Source organism: Erythrolamprus reginae, chromosome 9, assembly GCF_031021105.1.
Source record: "Erythrolamprus reginae isolate rEryReg1 chromosome 9, rEryReg1.hap1, whole genome shotgun sequence".
NCBI lineage: Eukaryota > Metazoa > Chordata > Lepidosauria > Squamata > Dipsadidae > Erythrolamprus > Erythrolamprus reginae.
In genome coordinates this window covers 29,375,637-29,395,334 of record NC_091958.1, presented here as the reverse complement: position 1 = coordinate 29,395,334, position 19,698 = coordinate 29,375,637, and the positions used below count along the sequence as shown (strand labels likewise).

The 19,698-nt window shown below is 45.4% G+C and overlaps 1 protein-coding gene across 1 annotated transcript in view; it reads left to right on the top strand.

Annotated features, from left to right (window-relative positions):
• WDR59 (WD repeat domain 59) overlaps window positions 1-19,698 on the top strand; it is a 112,638-nt gene that overhangs the window by 49,312 nt on the left and 43,628 nt on the right. Inside the window, exons 13-18 of the mRNA XM_070760678.1 lie at window positions 613-737; window positions 1,916-2,080; window positions 4,760-4,855; window positions 6,626-6,782; window positions 8,401-8,470; window positions 11,172-11,325. Of these exons, the coding sequence (XP_070616779.1) occupies window positions 613-737; window positions 1,916-2,080; window positions 4,760-4,855; window positions 6,626-6,782; window positions 8,401-8,470; window positions 11,172-11,325 (767 nt within the window). The remainder of the gene's footprint in view (window positions 1-612; window positions 738-1,915; window positions 2,081-4,759; window positions 4,856-6,625; window positions 6,783-8,400; window positions 8,471-11,171; window positions 11,326-19,698) is intronic.

Sequence of the window (19,698 nt, the reverse complement as noted above, 5' to 3'; positions counted from 1 at the left end):
GTATCTCCGGAGGGAGTTAGTTCCAGAGGGTTGGGGCCACCACAGAGAAGACTTCCCCCAGGCCCCGCCAAGCGACATTGACCGACGGAGCCAGGAGAAGCCAACTCTGTGGGACCTAACCGGCCACTGGGATAGGGTCTCACAAGGCTTTGATCTCTAAGCACATAGTACTTATAAGCAGAACCCTGAAGGACAGGAAGCAAGCTTCTAACTTCGTCCATCCTCGCTTAGCAAAGTCAGCTTGGTGCTACTACCTGTAAGCTTAATATGACGATGCATAGTTTCCTTCAGAGTTTAGGAAGGAGCCAGTCCCGTCCACCTGAATTGTTTTCTTTTTCGCTGGCCGTATTTTGCAGAGCCTGGGCCTGCTCCCTAAGCCAGTGTTTCCCAACCTTGGCAACTTGATGATATCTGGACTTCAACTCCCAGAATTCCCCAGCCAGCATTCACTGGCTGGGGTATTCTGGGAGTTGAAGTCCAAATATCTTCAAGTTGCCAAAGTTGGGAAACACTGCCCTAAGCGATCCATTTCCCTTTCTCCCTACTGCTTATACCTCCTCCGTGCTCCAAGCTCTCCTGCCCTGTCCAAAGATTCTCCTCTCTCTCACACAGTTTTTAAAGAAGATTCCCAGAAAAGCTTCCTGGTAGGAAAGAAGCTAGACCAGCTGGGGCTGCCTCAAACCTTACAACAGGAGTTCTCTCTAATCAATGTGCAAATCCGCAACGTAAATATGGAGGTGAGAAAACAAACTTTTCTCTGGTTACTGAGCAGAACACAAGATTTTGGAATTGCCTATTAATTCCTGGAGTCCTTATCTTTCTTGTTTCTCTTTCATTGTGACTGTCCTCCAGCCACCCTCCATCCTAGGGATGTGCAAAACATGTTCTGATTGGCAACATTGGGGGCTTATTGATAGACTGAGGGCTGTGTTCTGTCCCTGGTGCTGCTTAAGCTTGGTGTTTTTTCTTGAGGACATTTCATTCATTCAGCTAGGCAACAAAATCAGCACTTGAAGAGAGAGAGAGCCTTACTTTCTGTTTATATGCAACTGGCTTGTCCTGTGTCAGTGTCTGCAGGAGTCTTCTTTGGTGGTTCTTTGATTAGGCTCTTGTTTGCTGTTACATTGTCTGAGTTGGTCCTTCCTTCATTGGGGTATCGTTTACTTATTGGGGTATCATTTACAAGTCTTCGGAGAGGGGCGGCATACAAATCTAATAAATAATAATTATTATTATTATTACTACTACTACTACTACTACTACTACTACTACTACTACTACTACTTGATTATTGGTTTAATATTAACTCTCTAAGATAAACAGAGGGCAAAGCTCATTCTCTTCCAGCACTGAAGGTGTTACCAGGTTGGGTAAGGAAAAGTCTGCAAACCAACCCCCAAACTGCAAGAACATCAAGGGCTCCACAATAAATATTCTCCTTTATTGAGGCATATGTGCTTCCACTGTGCATGGATCTGGAGGACAGTTTTTAGTCCTTGAGATGTGTATGTCTTCTGAAGGGGATTTTGTGGTAGATACCAGCAGAGCAAAGCGCAGGGTGGCTCTTTGAGTGGGCACATGGCAGCAGGCACCAGACTTGCCATAAGTGCCCGCCAAGACTTCTCTGGATATTCCCTTGGCCAAAACTCAGATCAACTCAAACAATTTGGGTTGCACTTCAGCTCGTCCAGGCCCTGTCCAGAGGGCCCTCCGGAGGCCAGAAATGGCCCATTTCCCAACTTGAGACCCAGAGGAGCCCGGCTCATCCTCTTCAGAATCAGACATGAGCTGAGGTGGACAAGGAGCACTCCCAACACTCTCCAGCCACCGAGCCTTGTAGGGAAATGCCAACAGAAGGCTGTGTGGGCCCCATGTGAGTCTCTCCTAACCTTTCTTTCCCACTTGGCTCTGGCAGATGGACGCGGTCAATCGGAACTGCACGGTCTCGGTGCACTGCAGCAACCACAGGGTGAAGATGTTGGTGATGTTCCCTGCACAGTATCCTAACAACGCTGCCCCCTCCTTCCAGTTTGTCAACCAGACCACAATCCCTTCCACCATGAAGGCCAAGTTGTTGAAGGTAGGTCAACACCCGAACAGCTTTCCGGAGAGAAGATGGCTAGCAAGAGATGCAGGGGGTAGGAGGCATATGCCCGGGATAAGGATTTTATTATAAGAGCAGTGGTTAGACTGCAGTACTGCAGCTAATTCTGTTGACTGCCAGCAGCCAACAGTTCAGTAGTTCGATTCTCACTGGCTCAAGATTGACTCAGCTTTCCATCCTTCCGAGGTGGGTCAAATGTGGACCCAGATTGTTGGGGGCAAGAGGCTGATTCTGTAAACTGCTTAGAGAGGACTGTAAAAGCACTACGAAGTGGTATATAAGTCTAAATGCTATTGCTGTTGTTCATCCATCCTTGGTGTGCAGTGGTTAAAATTCAGTATTGCAGGCTGACTCTGCCCACTGCCAGGAATTCAATCTTGATTGGTTCCAGATTGATTCAGCCTTCTGTCCCTCTGAGTTTGGTAAAACAAGAACCCAAATTGTTGGGGGCAATGGGCTGACTCTGTAAACCACTTACAGAGAGCTGTAAAACACTATGAGGTGGTGTATAGGACTAAGGGCTATTGCTATCACTGTTCTTAACAAGCCTCTGGTTTGTCTCCCTGGGCATTTTATGGCCCTCAGGCCACATCGGGCTCTTTGGGTGTCACTGTCCAGCCCATGTGGATTGCTTTCATTTTGAAGATGACTATTTTTTTTTCCAATTTACATATGTGTGTGTACGCATACAAATCTTCACACTTAGGTTCCAGTTTCTCATCTGTCTGCCAATTGATTGATTTATTGATTGAATTTATATGCTGTCCATCTTGTTGTGAACAATTCTGAACAACTCCACAATAGTACCAGTTTCCTCCCTGCCTGCCTCTCTGACGTCTCTGTCTGTCTGTCTGTCTATTCAATTTATATGCCCACCTTTTAGTGAACAACTCTGGACAACTTCCATCATGAAAACATTAACGTCCTAACAAATATATTTAAAAAGATAAAAATAAAAATCCCGTTCAAAATAAAATATAGTTAAAAGATGGGGAGGGAGGGAGGGAACACGCTGGAGGGGGGAGGAAGGTGAAATTGCCTCTTTATTCAACAACCATCTCCATTGTGACTCTCCCCACTAGAGCCCCAGGCCATCCATCAGAACCACCTTTTCAGGCTTCTGTGGAAGGACAGAAGGATGGGAGCCAAACTCTCTGCTTGAGCAGGGACCTCCAATGTTCCTTCCAGATTTCTGTACTGTCCTGTCCTAATCCTAGCCTAGCATATATTCCAGTGATGGCGAACCTTTTTTCCCTTGGGTGCCAAAAGAGCATCGGTGTGTGCTATTGTGCATGCGCAAGTGCCCACTGCCATAATTCAATGCCTGAGGAGGGCGAAAACTGCTTCCCTTCCCCCAAAGGCCCTCTGGAGGCTGGAAACGGCCTGTTTCCCAACTTCTAGTGGGCCCAGTAGGCTCGTGTTTCACCCTCCCCAGGCTCCAAAGACTTCCCTGGAGGTGGGGCAGGGTAAAAACGTCCTCCCTCAATCCCCCAGGAGGCTCTCTGGAAGCCAAAAACAGCCTCCCAGAGCCTCTGTACAAGCCAAAAATCAGCTGGCCTGCACACACATGCACATTGGAGCTGAGCTAGGGCAACGGTTTGTGTACCAGCTGATATGGCTCCACGTGCCACCTGTGGCACCTGTGCCATAGGTTCGCCATCACTGCTATATTCTATCCCTATGGTGGCGAACCTATGACACGCGTGCCATAGATAGCACACAGAGCCATAGCTGAGGGGACGTGAGGCTTGCCCTATGTCAGCTGCAGCACATGTGTGCACTGGCCAGCCGATTTCCAGTCTTCCGGAGGGTGAGGGGAAGGTGTTTTCTCCTGCCCCAGGCTTCAGGAGGCTTTGCTGAATAATAATAATAATAATAATTTATTACATTTGTATGCCGCCCCTCTCCAAAGACGCGGGGCGGCTCACAACATAACAGCAATACAATATAAATACAAATCTAATGTTAAAAAATATTTAAAACTAATTTAAAAATACATTGTTATAAAAACCATGTCTGCTACACAATCATACACTCTCAGTCCGACTGAACATAGACATAATAAAAGTCAGCGAAAAAAGGAGAGGGAGAGATTAATCCCCCCATGCCTGGCGGCAAAGGTGAAGCCTGGGGAAGGTGAGAAACAGCCCAAAGGGCCTACTGAAAGTTTCTTTCTGAAATTCTGCTTGGCCTGCTGGGCCTGTTTTTCTCCCTCCACCAGAGTCTGGAGGCTTCAGTGAGACCTGCGCGCATGGAGGGGGGGAATGCATGTGTGAGTGTGTGTGAGGGTTTGCATGCATGCACAAGGGAGGGCATCACATTATGGGTGTGGGCGTGCAAGTGCGTGCAATCGCACACACATGTACCCTTTTGGCACCCAAGCAAAAAGAAGATTCGCCCTCCCTGTTTTTTCTTTTATTCTGCCCTGCCCTGTCCTGTCCTTCCCAGGGGCCCAGATGTCGCCAAAGGGCAGGAGCCACAGCAGAGAAGGCCCTCTCCTGAGCTCGCCTGAGGGAATCCCTTGACCAATGGGGGCAGGCCTCCTCATGTGGCCCTTTGGGGAAATTAATCTCCTACCCGTGGCAGTTCCACAGCTTGGCGTTGCGGTGTGCAGTCTCGGAAGGCAACTCAACCCACACCTGGGATCTCTTTCAGATCTTGAAGGACACTTCCATGCAGAAAGTGAAACGCAATCAGTGCTGCCTGGAGCCGTGTCTACGCCAGCTGGTCTCCTGCCTGGAGTCTGTTGTGGTAGGAAATATGTGTCCCCAAGTGTGGTCTGCCCATGTCAATCCGATTGCCATCCCTGCTGGAGAAATTTAATTTTGGCCCTGAAAAGTGGAAAGCCTTAAGGACCTTGTGGTTCTTGAAAGGGCAGTGAAGGTTCTGGATGGGCTTTCCAGGTAGGGGAAATCCTCAATTTATGACTGGCTGCTTAGTGACCTTTTGAAGTAGGGGCATCCACTCTTTAAGACCTTAACACCTGTGGACCTCAACTCTCAGAATTCCCCTCCCTCCAAAAGGTACTTATCACTGAATTTCAAAGTTCTGGTGCATACGTGCTTGCAACGTGAGCTGCTTGCCCACCTTGCTGTTTCTTCTTTCCGGCCCACAGAGTGGGAGAACACAAAACAAAATTGTTTCTCCTGATCAGAGTTAAAAGACTCTTTTCTGGTAGAAGGAAGGTTGCAATTATTCTGCTTCTCAAGTGCAACAGAAGTCAAGCAGTTTCCTTCCTCACGGAGTTGCATTTCCCTTTTTTTAAGCCCCTGAAGGATTGCGTAACAAAAATGCTTAAACTCGTGGTGGACTTATTAATCTTTGGCAGGAGTTGGAAACATTTTCTAGTACCCAAAGTAAATGTGTTGGGCCTCACAAAGGCTCAACATTCTGGTCTTAAATTTTAAATGGTTATTGGAGAGGGTGGGAAGTTCTGCTCCATCACACCACATGACATCATACTTGTTTATTTTTACTCTGGTTTTACTATTTTTTACAAATAACTTAAGGTGGCAAACATACCCAACAAGCCTTCCTCCTTCTATTAACACCCCTGAACAAAAACACTGTGAAGTGGGTGGGGCTGAGAAAGACTGAGTGGCCCAAAGTCAGTCAGCTGGTTTTCATGCCTAAGGTGGGACTAGAACTCACCGTCTCCTGGTTTCTAGGCTGATCCCCTAGCCACTAGATCAAACTGACTCGCAAACATTGTGTTCTGGATTGCGGAGGTGCAGAGACGGCGTGAGGGAGCCATAAATAGCCCACATGCTACCCATTCCTGGCTTGATGTCCAGGGATGCCTTTGTGAGAAGGGGTTTATTCATTCATTCGACTTCTGTGCCGCCCTTCTCCTCAGACTCAGGGTGGCTCACAACAAGAAAAATATGAAATCTAAATCTAAAAACATCCTAAAACCCCAATTTCTTAAAACCAGACGCTCACGTACACCCAGTCATACATATAAATCCATTCATTGACTGGGGCTAGATGTTAAACTTAGTGGCCCCAAGCCTGTCGGCAGAGATGGGTCTTTAAAGCCTTACGGAAGGGGGGGGGGCAGTCCGAATCTCTGGGGGGAGCTGGTTCCAAAAGGTCAGGGCCGCCACAGAGAAGGCTCTTCCCCTAGGCCCCGCCAGGAGACATTGTCCAACTGACGGGACCTGGAGAAAGCGAACTCTGTGGGACCTGACCAGCTGCTGGGATACATGAGGCAGAAGACGGTCCCATAGGTAATCTGGTTCAATGCCATGTAGGGCTTTATAGGTCATAACCAACACTTTACATTCGGAGACCAGCCCGCAGCCAATGCAGCTCAGGGAGTGCTGGAGGGACATGAAGGCCCATGACTGCTCGCGCGGCTGCATTTTGCATCACGTGGAGTCTTCTAACGTTCTTCAAAGGTAGCCCCATGTAGAGAGCATTGCAATAGTTGAACCTCGAGGTTATGAGGGCACCTTATAAGGGTAGCTGTTAAGTGTGTGTGTGTGTGTACCCGAGTGTCTTAATTCCATATCTTTTCAGAACCAGGAAGACAGCTCCTCCAGTGACCTCTACACACTCCCGAATTCCGTAACACCGCCTTTGCCAACCTTTCCAAGGGTCTCCAATGCCTACGGCTCCTATCAGGATTCCAACATTCCATTTCCTCGGACCTCTGGAGCCAGGTTCTGTGGGGCAGGTGAGTGGAGAAGTCCTGTCTCGCCTTTTCCGTCAGAAAGAGGGAGTTGCCTGTTGCTGTTGCAATTGCTCTAATGCAGAAGTGTCCAGCCCAGTTTAACAAAAGGGGGGGGGGGGACCCATTAGCATCATGTGACGCTGCTGTGACGAGACGACTTTGACACCCTCTCTAAATGCTACAAGTTCAGGAATGTAGACATTTGTCTTCTTCCACAAAACGAAGCATTCCTGAGTTAGCCTGAATTCTGATTACTGCATCTTGTAGTTTCTTTGGTAATCGGGAGAAACAACAAGAGCACCTAGACTTATATAGCGCTTCACAGTGTTTTACAGCCCTCTATAAATGATTTACAAAGTCAACTTATTGCTCCCAATAGTCTGGGTCCTCATTTCACCCACCTCAGAAGAATGGAAGGCTGAGTCAACCTGGAGCCATTGAGAATTGAACTGCTGTCACTTGGCAAAATTAGCCTGCAGTACTGCATTCTTACTACTGCACCCCCAATGGTTGGCCAGCACCATTTTCTGGAATATTCTTCCCTCCAATCTGGTAACAACCCTGGGATTCACAGCTCATACAGCTCCTTATGTTTAGGGTAATACAACCGGGATTTATGCCAGTGATGGCAAAGCTATGGTACGGTTGCCACAGGTGGCCACGTGGAACTATATCTGCTGGCACATGAGCCATTGACCTAGCTCAGCTCCAACATGCATGTGTGTGCCGGCCAGCTAGTTGTTGGCTCGCACAGAGGTTCTGGGAGGGTGCTTTTGGCTTCCAGAGAGCCTCCAGGGGGATGGGGGAGGGCATTTTTACCCTCCCCCCAGCTCCAGAGAAGCCTTTTGAGCCTGGGGAGGGCTAAACACGACCCTACTGGGCCCATCAGAAGTTGGGAAAGAGGCTGTTTCTGGCTTCCAGGGGGAGGGGGAAGCTGTTTTTGCTCTCCCCAGACATTGAATTATGGGCATGGGCATTTGCAAATGCGTAATAGTGTGCACGCACACTCTTTCGGCACCTGAGGAAAAATAGGTTTGCCATCACTGGTTTATGCCTTCTTCTAAAGGCAGTCTTTGACTTATGACCAAATGTAGCAATCGTTTGACGCTACAATAGATCCCTCTTCCAAAAGGATTTAGGACCCGGTTTCAAGTTCCAACAATGCTCCTCCCCCATGGTCACATGATCATATTCTGTGCATTCGGCCACTGTCCCTAATTTGTAGTGTCCTCCAGACAAATGACTGTGATTTACGATGGTTTTGCTGGAAACGGACATTTGCTTCAAATTCTGGCAAAAACCAGCACACAGCAAACATTGGGTTTGTTGCGTTGGCATAACAACCTCCACAAAGAAACATCATAAACTTTAGGTCCAGCCTGCTCCCCAGTGGTCCTGACTTACGACCCTAAATGCCAGGCACAATTACTGTTGTAAATAAAAAACTACCTTTACTGTTGATGAACAAATCTGGTTCCTTTATTATTTTAAAGGAACCAGATTTGTCCATCAACAGTAAAGGTAGTTTACTGTTTACTGAATCATAAATTCCGAACATGTTGGGTCTCTCTTTCCATTTGAGGCAAGCTCCTCCAGTGTAGGTGTCTCTTGATTATTTCAGGGTACTTGGTATACTTCACCAGACCAATGACGATGCACCGTACGGTCTCACCTACTGAACCAACACCGCGGTAAGCATCAAGTACTGTCAGACAGCGTCCTTCCCAGACCTTCCCGGCCGTAAGAAGACAGAACTGACTTCAGTGGAAAGGAGTCTGGTTGCATCTTTTTCAGCCAACTAATTTAATTAAAATGCATGAACATTTTTGAACTGTGGTTCACAAATGCTTATGCATTTTAATTAAATTGGTTCATTGGGGGGGGTGTGTGTGTGGAAGGCAACGAGATTTGCAACCCTAACTCTTGATCAAAATTTTCTCTGGCAATTTATGAAATCCAGACCCTTCTGTGTGTAGTCATAAACCTTTGCATAGAACAAGATAAAATAGCTAAGTTAAACTTCATCCCGTTAATAACAACTAGTCTTCTGAAGTTGTAAATACTCCAGTACTGGAAGTTTTTAAGAAGAGATTGGATATCCATTTGTCTGAAATGGGATTGGGTTTCCTGCCGAGGCAGGGGATTGGACTAGAAGATCTCTAAGGTCCCTTCCAAATCTGTTGATTCAAGTTGATTCTACATCCCAATATTCTTCCCTTCCCTCCCATTTCCATTCCATTCCATTCTTATTATTCTACCCCATCCCATCCCATTGGTTCACCATCACGGCCCTAAGGAATTTTTCTTCCCTTTCCTGCACCAAAGACTATACAAACAGTGAAATGGGGACAGTCCTCGACTTACAACTGGTCGCTTAACAACTATTAGAAGTCTCAACAGATCTCCCAAAGGCTCCTCATGACTCAGATTCAAATTTTTGATGGCCAGTCCCTTCCTATGATTGCATTTTGGCCACTTGGCAAGCAGCCCACAAATTTAGGCCCATTTGCAGCGTCCTGTTTTCACTAGACTGTGATGGGCCAGCAATTAGTGTGGTGCCCATTATAAAGGGTGTGAAATCAATTGCGCCCACATACTAACCCACTTAGCAAGTAGCATAATTTAGGACCATAATTCTGGGCTCTGTTACGGTTGTAAGTGAAGGACTACCTGTAAAGCACAAGTCTTCACCATGAGAATAGCCACAAAGGAGAACAGCACAATATCTTTGGGGCATGACAGCTGTTAGCTTAATAATAGGAATACAGTGATCCCCCGAGTTTCGCGATCTCGATCTTTGCGAAACGCTATATCGCGATTTTTCCACCCGATGATGTCACTCCCTTCCTTTCTCATCTTTCTTTCTCTCTCTCTTTCTCTATCTTGCTTCTTCCTCTCTCACACTCTCTTCCTCCCTCTCTCATCTCTTTCTTTCCTTCTCTCTCTTTCTCTATCTCTCCCCCTCTTGCTCTCGAGCGGCGGGCGGCACCCAGGGAAGGTTCCTTCGGCCGCCCACCAGCTGATCTGCTCGGCAGTGCAGTAGCAGCGAGGAGCCGAAGATGGGGTTTCCCCTTTGCGTGGGCAACGGGGAAACCCCATCTTCGGCTCCTCGCTGCTACTGCGCTGCCGAGCAGATCAGCTGGTGGGCGGCCGAAGGAACCTTCCCTGGGTCTTCAACTCCCAGAGTGGCGGACAAGCGGCGGCTGGACAAGCGGCGGACAAGCGGCGGCCGGACAAGAAAAGCGGTGGCCGGACAAGCGGAAAAACGGCGGAAAAACGGCGGGCGGACAAACGGCGGGCGGACAAGCGGCGGACAAGCAGAAAAGCGGCGGACAAGCGGCGGGCGGGAAAGCGGCGGGCGGACAAGCGGCGGACAAGCTGAAAAGCGGCGGACAAGCGGGCAGGCAGGCGGCTCCTCAGCTGCTGGGTCTTCCCAGGTGCGGAAGTAAAAACACCATCTGCGCATGCGCGGCCATGGAAAAAGGGGTGCGCATGCGCAGATGGTGTTTTTACTTCCGCACCACTACATCCCGAAAAATCGATTATCGCGAGGGGTCTTGGAACGGAACCCTCGCGATAATCGGGGGATCACTGTAATAGGAATACAAATAGAAGAAATAGGAATAGAGTAGAGTAGAACAGAACTGAACACAACAGAACAAATAATATAGAATGGAATGGAATAGAATAGGATAGGATAGAATGGTAGAATAGACTAGGATAGAATAGAATAGTAGACTAGGATAGAATAGAATTAGAATAGAATAGAATAACAGAGTTGGAAGGGACCTTGGAGATCTTATACTCCAGTTCAACTTATACTATGGAAGTCCCAAAAGTGCTTTTTCAGGAAGCAACTGGACTTTCTGGTTTTTTCTTCTGAAGATATTTTGCTTCTCATCAAGAAGCTTCTTCACTATCTGACTGAATGGTGGTGAAGGGAAGGATTTATATTCCTTGCAGACAAAGCTGGCCCTTTGCATCCCTTTACCGGGTCGTTGAAGCACCTGGGGGATTATCTGGGTCCTCAGGGTCACCAGAGTGGTGTCAATGGCTCCTGTAGTCTGCATTTTTCCCCCTCTGGAAAACCAGGAGCACTCCTCCTCGGGTGACCCTGGGGGGACAGATGAACCTCCGAGCACCTTTGGGGCAGCCCTCACCTGGGTGGCTGAGAGCCTCTGCAGATGTATACCATGGAAGCGACTGTGGAGGAGGACCTCAGTGTGGGGAAGGCTGAAATACTCTGTGAAGGGAAGCCGTACTCCCGGTGGACATTCGTGACTGAATGTTTGCAGCATTCTGTGCATTCGGGATGCTTCAAAACTTCTTTTTTTCCTGCAAAGAAGGTGCGTCTGGCAGAAGAATGACCGGAACTTCTTCCCTTCTAATCAGATCCTTGTCAGCGCTGTCGGCCTACCACAGCGGCCTCATCACGCCCATGAAGATCCGTACAGAGAGCCCTGGCAACCTGCGGTTGTACGGTGGGAGTCCCACACGTAGTGAAAAGGAGCAGGTCTCCATCAGTTCCTTCTACTACAAGGAGAGGGTAAGCCCACAGCCCATGAAACTCCTAGAGTCCTTACTCTTCTAGCCGCTCCTGAAGAGTGGCCAGCTGCTTGCCCTGTGATCATGAAGGGTTTTATTTTATTTATTTGTTTTGTCCAGTACGTATTGGTGGTATACAAATATATAATATTTATATACACGATACTAGTAAAACAGAAACATTAAGACAGGAGACGGAGGGCATCCTGGTGCACATGCACGCCCCTTACTGACCTCTTAGGAATCAGGAGAGGTCAACAGTGGATAGTCTGAGGGTAAAGTTTTGGGGGTTAGGTGAAGATACTACAGAGTCTGGTAGTGAGTTCCAGGCATCAACTACTCGGTTACTAAAGTTGTATTTCCTGCAGCCAAGTTTAGAGCGGTCTACTTTAAGTTTGTATCTGTTGTGTGTTGTTGTGGTTGAAGCTGAAGTAGTCGTTGACAGGAAGAACGTTGTAGCAGGTGATTTTGTGGGGTATGCTTAGGTTGTGTTTAAGACGATGTAGTTCTAAGCTTTCTAAATCTAGATTGTAAGTCTACTTGCGTAGGGTATTCGGTTGTGAGTGGAGGGCTCTTCTAATAAAGTATCTCTGGACGTTTTCTAGAGTGTTTATGTCAGAAATGCAGTGTGGGTTCCAGATAGATGAGCTGTACTCAAGGATTGGTGTGGCAAAAGTTTTCTTTACTCTGGTTAGTAGTGTGAGATTACCAGAGCAGAAGCTACATAACTTCAGTAAGCTGTGCTGGCCAGATAGCTACTACAGGTAGTCCTCGACTTACAACAGTTCACTTAGTGAGCATCCAAAATTACAATGGCACTGAAAAAAGTGACTTACAACCATTTTTCACATCATTACAGTGTCCCCCGTAGTCACATGATCAACATTCAAACAGTTGGCAACTGGCTCATACTTGCAACAGATGCCCGATCCCCAGGGCCAGGGGATCCCCTTTTGTGACTTTCTGGGGAACAAAGTCAGTGGGATGCCGGGCTCATTTAATGACCGTGTGACTAACGGAACAATTCTAATGATTAACTCAACAACCGTGGCAACAAAGGTTGTAAAAAGCTCGCTCAACAAATGTCTCACTTAACCACAGAAATTTTGGGCTCAATTGTAGTCGTAAGTCGAGGACCCACCTGTAGTTCTGATTGGAGTGCTATTTAGTGCAGTGGCACTTTTATCGGGATTCAATTTTTAGGTTTTTATTTGGTAGGAAAATTCCAAAGACCAATAAGAGCACGCAGAGTCAGCCTCCTCCTGATCCCGTAAGCCAAGCAATGTAGATTGGCAGGACCTTGGGGGAAGGCCCTCTCTGTGGCCGCCCCAGCTCTATGGAACCAACTCCTTCCCCCCCCCCCCTCCCAATGTCCATACTGCTCCCACCCTGCTGCCTTTTCGTAAGGTGACAAAGACCTGGCTATGCCAGCAGGCCCGGGGCCCCTAAATCAACAGCTAGCTTGACCACCTGTATGAATGACTCTGTATGGATGGTATGTATGCGTGTTGTTGAGTTGTTTTATTACAAGATTTTTAAATTAGGGTTTCTTTCTTGACTCCTTTTTTGTAATTCTATATGGTAATTTTATATTGTTGTAAGCCGCCCTGAGTCCTTTGGGATTGGGCGCATAGAACTCAAATTAAATGAATAAATCAGTTGTGTGGAGGTCTTGTCCATGTTTCTCCAGGGTGGGTAGTGCCCACACTTCTGTAGTGATCCCTGTCAGCTATGGATTTTTGGGGTGTTGATCAGTAGGGCACACACACACACCTGGCAAGTTTCTCAGCATTGGTCCTGCTAGAATAAGATCCTAATGGCTGGCGAGCGCCCTCCATTTGGGATTGCAGACCCTCTCACCTGCAAAGTCTGAAACACCTTGAATAGGTAGAAAACTGCACCTGTTAACGTCTTGGACTGAACAGCTCTGTTTACTGTTTAGGTGTCCCTAGACAGGTGTTTAGGGCAAACATTCAGAGAAAATGACCTGAAGGTCATTTGTGCAGCAAAGATTCCAGCAATAGCTAGGAAGTGATAGCTGTTTTTAGGACTTGCAGGGTTCTCCTTTAACAGAATTCTTTCTGAGAGGGCTCAGCACATCTCCTGACTGAAAAAAAGCTGAGTGTCTCTGGAGATCATCCAGAAAATTGTGCTTTTTCCCAAAAGGCTACTGGGCTTCCTTGATTTTTTTAAAAATAGTGTGTTTCTCATCAAAGATGGTTTTCAGTTCTAACAAACTGGTGGGGAATGGGAGGTAGTTAGAACTGAAAAAGCTTCTTGGATGAGAAGTGAAATGTTTTCAGAGAAGAGAAAACCCTCCCACCCCCAAAAACAGTCCAATTGTGGTAGACCTGGGCATTTAGGAAATACAGACCATCGACTCCAATATATAATTTTCCTAAAGCCAAGTGGTCACAGCACAAGCGAAGCCAGATCTGAATATTGTTTTGGCCATGTTCTGCCTGGTAAAAAATGAAGTCGCTCATTGCACTCTTGAATTCTTAAAGCCTTTTTGTGACCAAACTTGTTTCCTTAAAGCAGGGATCCCCAAACTTGGCAACTTTAAGACTTGTGGACTTCAACTCCCAGAATTCTCCAGTCAGCATAGCATAGCATAGCATAGCTGGCTGGAGAATTCTGGGAGTTGAAGTCCACAAGTCTTAAAGTTGCCAAGTTTGGGGGGCCCTGCTCTGAAGGAATACAAAGGTGCATTCCCTTCTCAGGTGGTCTTCACAATCTCCACAAATCATGCAAAAGCCTAGTCTATTCTCACAACCATTGTATTTTTCAGAGTATAAGACGCACCTTTTTACTCCCCAAAGAGGGTGAAAACTTGGGTGCATCTTATACAGTAAATGTAGCCCCACCCAGCCACCCCTCCCTTTGGCTTTTGCCTGCCAGCAATTTATCTCCTCACAGCAAACAGCAGCAGAGCCTGCTTAGCACAGGCCACTGATTATCTGCCTCCCGACACTCCGCTGATTGATTGAAAGTGAAAGTGAAGCTGCAGGGAGGCAAATTGCTGGAGGGATCAGACTGTGCTTAAACTGGCTGTTTGTTTTTTTGCTGCAAGTAGCTAATGCAATAATTATAAATGCCTATACAATATTCAAATTATTAGTCTTTGGAGAGGGGCGGCATACAAATCTAATTAATAATAATAATAATAATAATAATAATAATAATAATAATAATAATAAACAAAATAAAGAAGCTTTTTTAAATAAATGCCTGATCTGAAAAGGCCCAGTGCTATTGTATCTTCTTAAATAGCAGAGAATACTTCCAGAAAAACCACATCAATTTTAAAGATCTGTAAAAGTATAATCTGAAATGTAACAGTGTCCTGTTTTAGTGTTAAGATAAGACAGCTGAGTTAAACCCTGACTTAGTCATGTTTGGAGTAGATCTATTTAAATAATTGGGATGAGTTAGTGTGGCTACATTCAAGAAAACGTTCCGGGATTAATATACTGCCATAATGTACATTTCTCCAATTCTTTGCTATTTCTGTGGGTCAGACACACATGCTCAGAAATACACAACTATACAAAACCAAAATGAGCATAGTGGCAGGGTGTTTAGTGAACATAGGTTTGTCTCCCAAAACATTGTGGTATGTCAGCTTTGACACGCAGGTCATAGGCTGGCCATGACCACCCCCAGGCAGCCATAAAATGTAGAGAATGGCAGGAGCTGAGGATATCCCGCAGTTCTGCCCATATGATCACAAGATCTTCAGTTAAGTAGCTTACTCCTAATGCAATCTTGCTCGCTTCCAACTTGAAGAAGTGTGAACTTCCAATTCTCCAATGCACTCGCAAGGAGAGTCCAATATGGGTAATTCTCTAGTCTGATTGGTAGGAACTGAGTTTAATTTAAATATTAGGAAGGTACCGCCCCCTGGCCCCTCAGTCAAAAAAACTCAGTCGCAGTAAAGGGACTTAGAGTTTTTTTCCTCTTAAGCATTCTATTGTCTTATATGAAATTTTAATGTATTAAATAACTTTTTTGTTATTTCTCTTTATTAACAGGTAAGAAGAGTCTTCATATTAACTTACTTTCAGAGCAGCATAGGAGAGACACCGTCTGGGGGTCTCACCCTCTCGGCTGCAGCTCCTCCCCCTATAGACCCTTATTCAGCCTTAATGCTACTTTTTCTATTATATAAAGAGATTAACTGGAAAGGGAGTGAGCCACCGGGTTGCTGACCTCCGTGGTCTCCCTGGTTGTTTAAAGGAGCAGTTGACTTCGGAGGGGTTCGCCCCCTCTGAGGAACATACCCGAGCTGTTGGCTGGCAAGGATTCGAGGCCACCATTTTGAAATGGGGCGGAAATACCAGGGTCACCATGGCGACGGTTACGTTCGCCATTTGGGCAACTAAGGAGTTCTTTTTTTTTTTTGAAATATTTTTATTGAATTTTTTTAAAAGGACAAACAAAGACACACAACATTGAACACTCAAGGAGCTGCCATTGCTCCGCTTATCTTAGAAGTCTAACTACTACAAAAAATAAAAACCTAACTATAGTCAGATCAATAGAAAAATAATATACATTTATATTAGATATTTATTAAATTTGACTCTACATGTTAATTAATTACTTTGTCTGTAAAATACTTATTAAAAAACATAATATAGCAAATAGCATGTCTAAATTTATTCTACTGTAAACCTTTTTTAAACTATTAAATTCTAACTTATAAAATTTCAAAACTATAAGTTCAAAAAGTTATAAATTCTTGTTACTTTAACTTGTAATATTATTTTTAAAATCCCACCATTCATACAATTTATTCCATATTTTATAATATTCTGTTTCTACTTGCTTATTCAAGTGTTTTGTCATCATATCTAATTCTGCACATTCCATAATTTTTTTATAAACTTCTGTGTCCTTTGGTATTTCCTTATCTTTCCATTTCTGCGCAAATGTAATTCTTGTCGCAACCAATATATGTATTATTAAATTAAAAAATTTCTTTTTTATACTTAATATTTGAAATACCCAATAAGAAAAACTCAGGAGATTTTTTAATCTTCTCCTTTGTTATTTCATTTATCCATTTCTCTTCTTTATTCCAGTATTCTTTTGCCTCTAAACATGTCCACCATACGTGGTAATATTATTATTATTATTATTATTATTATTATTATTATTATTATTTATTAGATTTGTATGCCGCCCCTCTCTGAAGACTCGGGGCGGCTCACAACAGTAGTAAAAACAATGTCAAAGAACAAATCTAATATTAAAAAGAAACACATATAAAACCCCTCATTTAAAACCAAACATACCAATCATAAAATATAAAAGCCTAGGGAGGTATCTCAGTTCCCCCATGCCTGGCGATATAGGTGGGTCTTGAGTAATTTACAAATTATGTGCCAATTTCTTTTTTACATTTCCAACATATAGGTGAAACTGTTGGAAACATTTTGGAAATTCTGTATGGTGGAAGGTGCCATCTATAGAACATCTTAATTTGATTTTCTTTAAAAGAAATTGATTTTGTTATTTTCCAATTATATACCCAAATCTTTTCCCATGTTTCTAAGTCTATTTCTTTGCCAAATTTTTTGCACCAACTGATCATGTTGTCTTTTAATATCCACCCTATTGTTCTATGATTTATTAAATATTTATATACATTTCCAATTATCTTTACTTGATTTTGAAGTAATAATTTACTTAATACATTGTTTTCTTTTCTGAAGATATAAGGCAACTAAGGAGTTCTAATTAACCAATGAGTTGCTGGTTTGAGCCTCAGCAACATGCATGCCCAGTAAGCCCTTGTCTGTCATTTTGCCTGCTCAAGCAAAGAGACAGTGTGTGAGGCGAAAAATTTACGATTGATCTTCAAGCGTGAGTTAAAAGGTGAATAATTATGGCAGAGCCAACAGTCCTCGGGGTAGATGGGTCTGCTACACCTAAACCCAGTACCCCAAAAGAGAAGACCCAATCAGAGAAAGGAAAAACCAAATCCTCTCAGACTTCCTCTCTCAGAGAAGCTGAGAAGAGGCTAAAAGTACTAGAAAAGCAATTGGAAACAACTCAAAGCAGTGTTTCCCGTAAGCTGCACGTGTGCGCATGCGCGCACCCCAAAATAACCTCCCCGTGCACCCTTTTTCACGGGCGTGCGCTCCCCATCCCCCTGCCAGCCCGCTGGGGCAGGGGCGGGGAGGCACCAGCAGTAGAAGGGAAGGGAGCCGCGGCCGCCGCTGCCTCCCCACAGTGCCTTCGGCCCCCTCGACCTTTCAGCGCTGCCCCCCGCCTGCCCGATCCGCCCCCTCTGCTCCTCCGCCGCCTCCTGCCTTGGGGCGCAGCTCCTCCCGCACCAGGAACACACGGCCTGTCCGTCTCACAGTCCCTTTGCCGAGAGCACTTTCGTCCCGGGCTCTCAGCAAGGGGGTTGCAGGAGAGGCAGGGCAGGCGTTCTCACAGCGGAGGGCGGCGAAGATGATATTCAATGTCGGGGGCGCGCGGGCAGTTGCGTGCGCTCCCTATCCCCCTGCCAGCCCACTCGGAACATTCAAAATAAGAAAAACCTTTGCCGGCGAAGGCTTTTCTTATTTTGAATGTTCCGGGCAGGCTGGCAGGGGGATAGGGAGCGTGCGCCTGACATTGAAAATCACCTTCGCCAGCCTCCGTTGTGAGAGCAACAGACAGCAAGATAGAGAGAAAGTGAGAAAGAGAGAGAGAGAAAGGAGGGAGAGAAAGAGATAGCAAGAGAGAGAGAACAAGAAAGAGAAAGAGTGAGAGAGAGAGAAAGAAAACAAGAGAGAGAAAGTGAGAAAAAGAGAGAGAGCAATAGGGGGGAGAGAGAGAAAGAAAGAGACAGATGAGAGGAAGGAAGAGAGAGAGGAAGAAAGCAAGAGAGAGAGAGACAGAAAGCAAGAGAGGGAGAGAAGAGTGGAAGGAAGAGAGATAGAGAGAAATGATAGAAAAAAGGGGAGAAAAATGAGAAAATGATTGAGGCAGAGAATGACAGGAGAGAGAAACAAAGAGAGAAGTGACTCTTGATTTAAAGCATATGGTAAAAGCACTTAAATAATAACAGAGAAAAAAAACCCAGCCCTCACCTGTTTTTATGAATAGTTATGTTTTTTGTTTTGCTGGTTGATTTAGTTTTAATAGTAATGGATTTTGGTTTTTTTTAAATTATTAATTTCTTTTAATAAAAAAGAAGGGATTTTTTCTTATTTATTTATTTATTCATTCATTCATTCATTCATTCATTCGTTCATTTGCCACCCAGTCCCACTATACTTTTCCGCCCACACTGAAAAAAAATTAGAGGGAACATTGACTCAAAGGCAGTTAGTGCCCACGATTGTCACAAACACAGGAACCATTATCCCACCAGCCTCCCCCTTAATCAATTTAGGGATAGTAGGCTTGGCAATGGAGAGGGACTGGTCCCCTGAAAAGACTATACAACAACCTACAGTCTTCGAAGCTGAGGCACTTAAGCAGACACCAGCTTGGCCCTCCTATCCACCAACTATTCAGATGGCCCAATCACCACAGTGGACAGTTGCCAGCTGCAACATTCACACTTTCTGCTGCAGGTTTTCGTAATACACAAGACACATGGCAGAATATGCCCCCAGCATTGCAAGATCTCATAGCTAATGCTTACTCACAGGGCATAGCAACAGGGGTTCAACATTATACCCCATCAGTAACTCCAAGATTCAGGGATCCTTGGGTTGCCCCAACACCTCAATCCATATCGGGATCAATGGATGAGGAAGTTCCTCCCAGAGAGGAGGACAGTGACAGCGATTTGTCAGGGGATGAGCACCCTCCAGAACCACCTGCTGTTATGGGCTTATTCAAGCCATCACTATTCTGTGTATTACTGAATAAGGCTAAGTTGACCATTGAGCAGGCTGGTGAGGGGAAACAAACTGCAACTTCAACAGCCACAGTACCAACCGGTGTCTTGTTTGCAGTACCAAAGAAGGAAACAACATATTCCTTCTTCTGAACTCTTTTTAGAAAATATAAAACGTCCATGGGAGAACCCAACAGCCGCCCCAGGCCCATCATTAGTAGAACGTACATTTTATACCTTTGAGGAGGATATGGAGAAATTGCTGGTTTCCCCGACCATAGACAAACCAGTAGCAAGCCTGGTGTCTAGTGCCCTGGTGCCTTCAACCGTTTTGGACGGACTTAAAGCTGAAGATAAAAGGGCAGAGAACGTTGTGTGTAAAACCCATCAAATGGCAGCATGGGCTCTACGAGCGGCCTCAGCAGCCTCATTTTTTAATTGAGCCACTATGTTATGGATTCAGGAGATGCAATCCAGACTGAATCCAGAGGATAGCAGGCTTCGCCAGGATCTTAACAAACTCTTGGC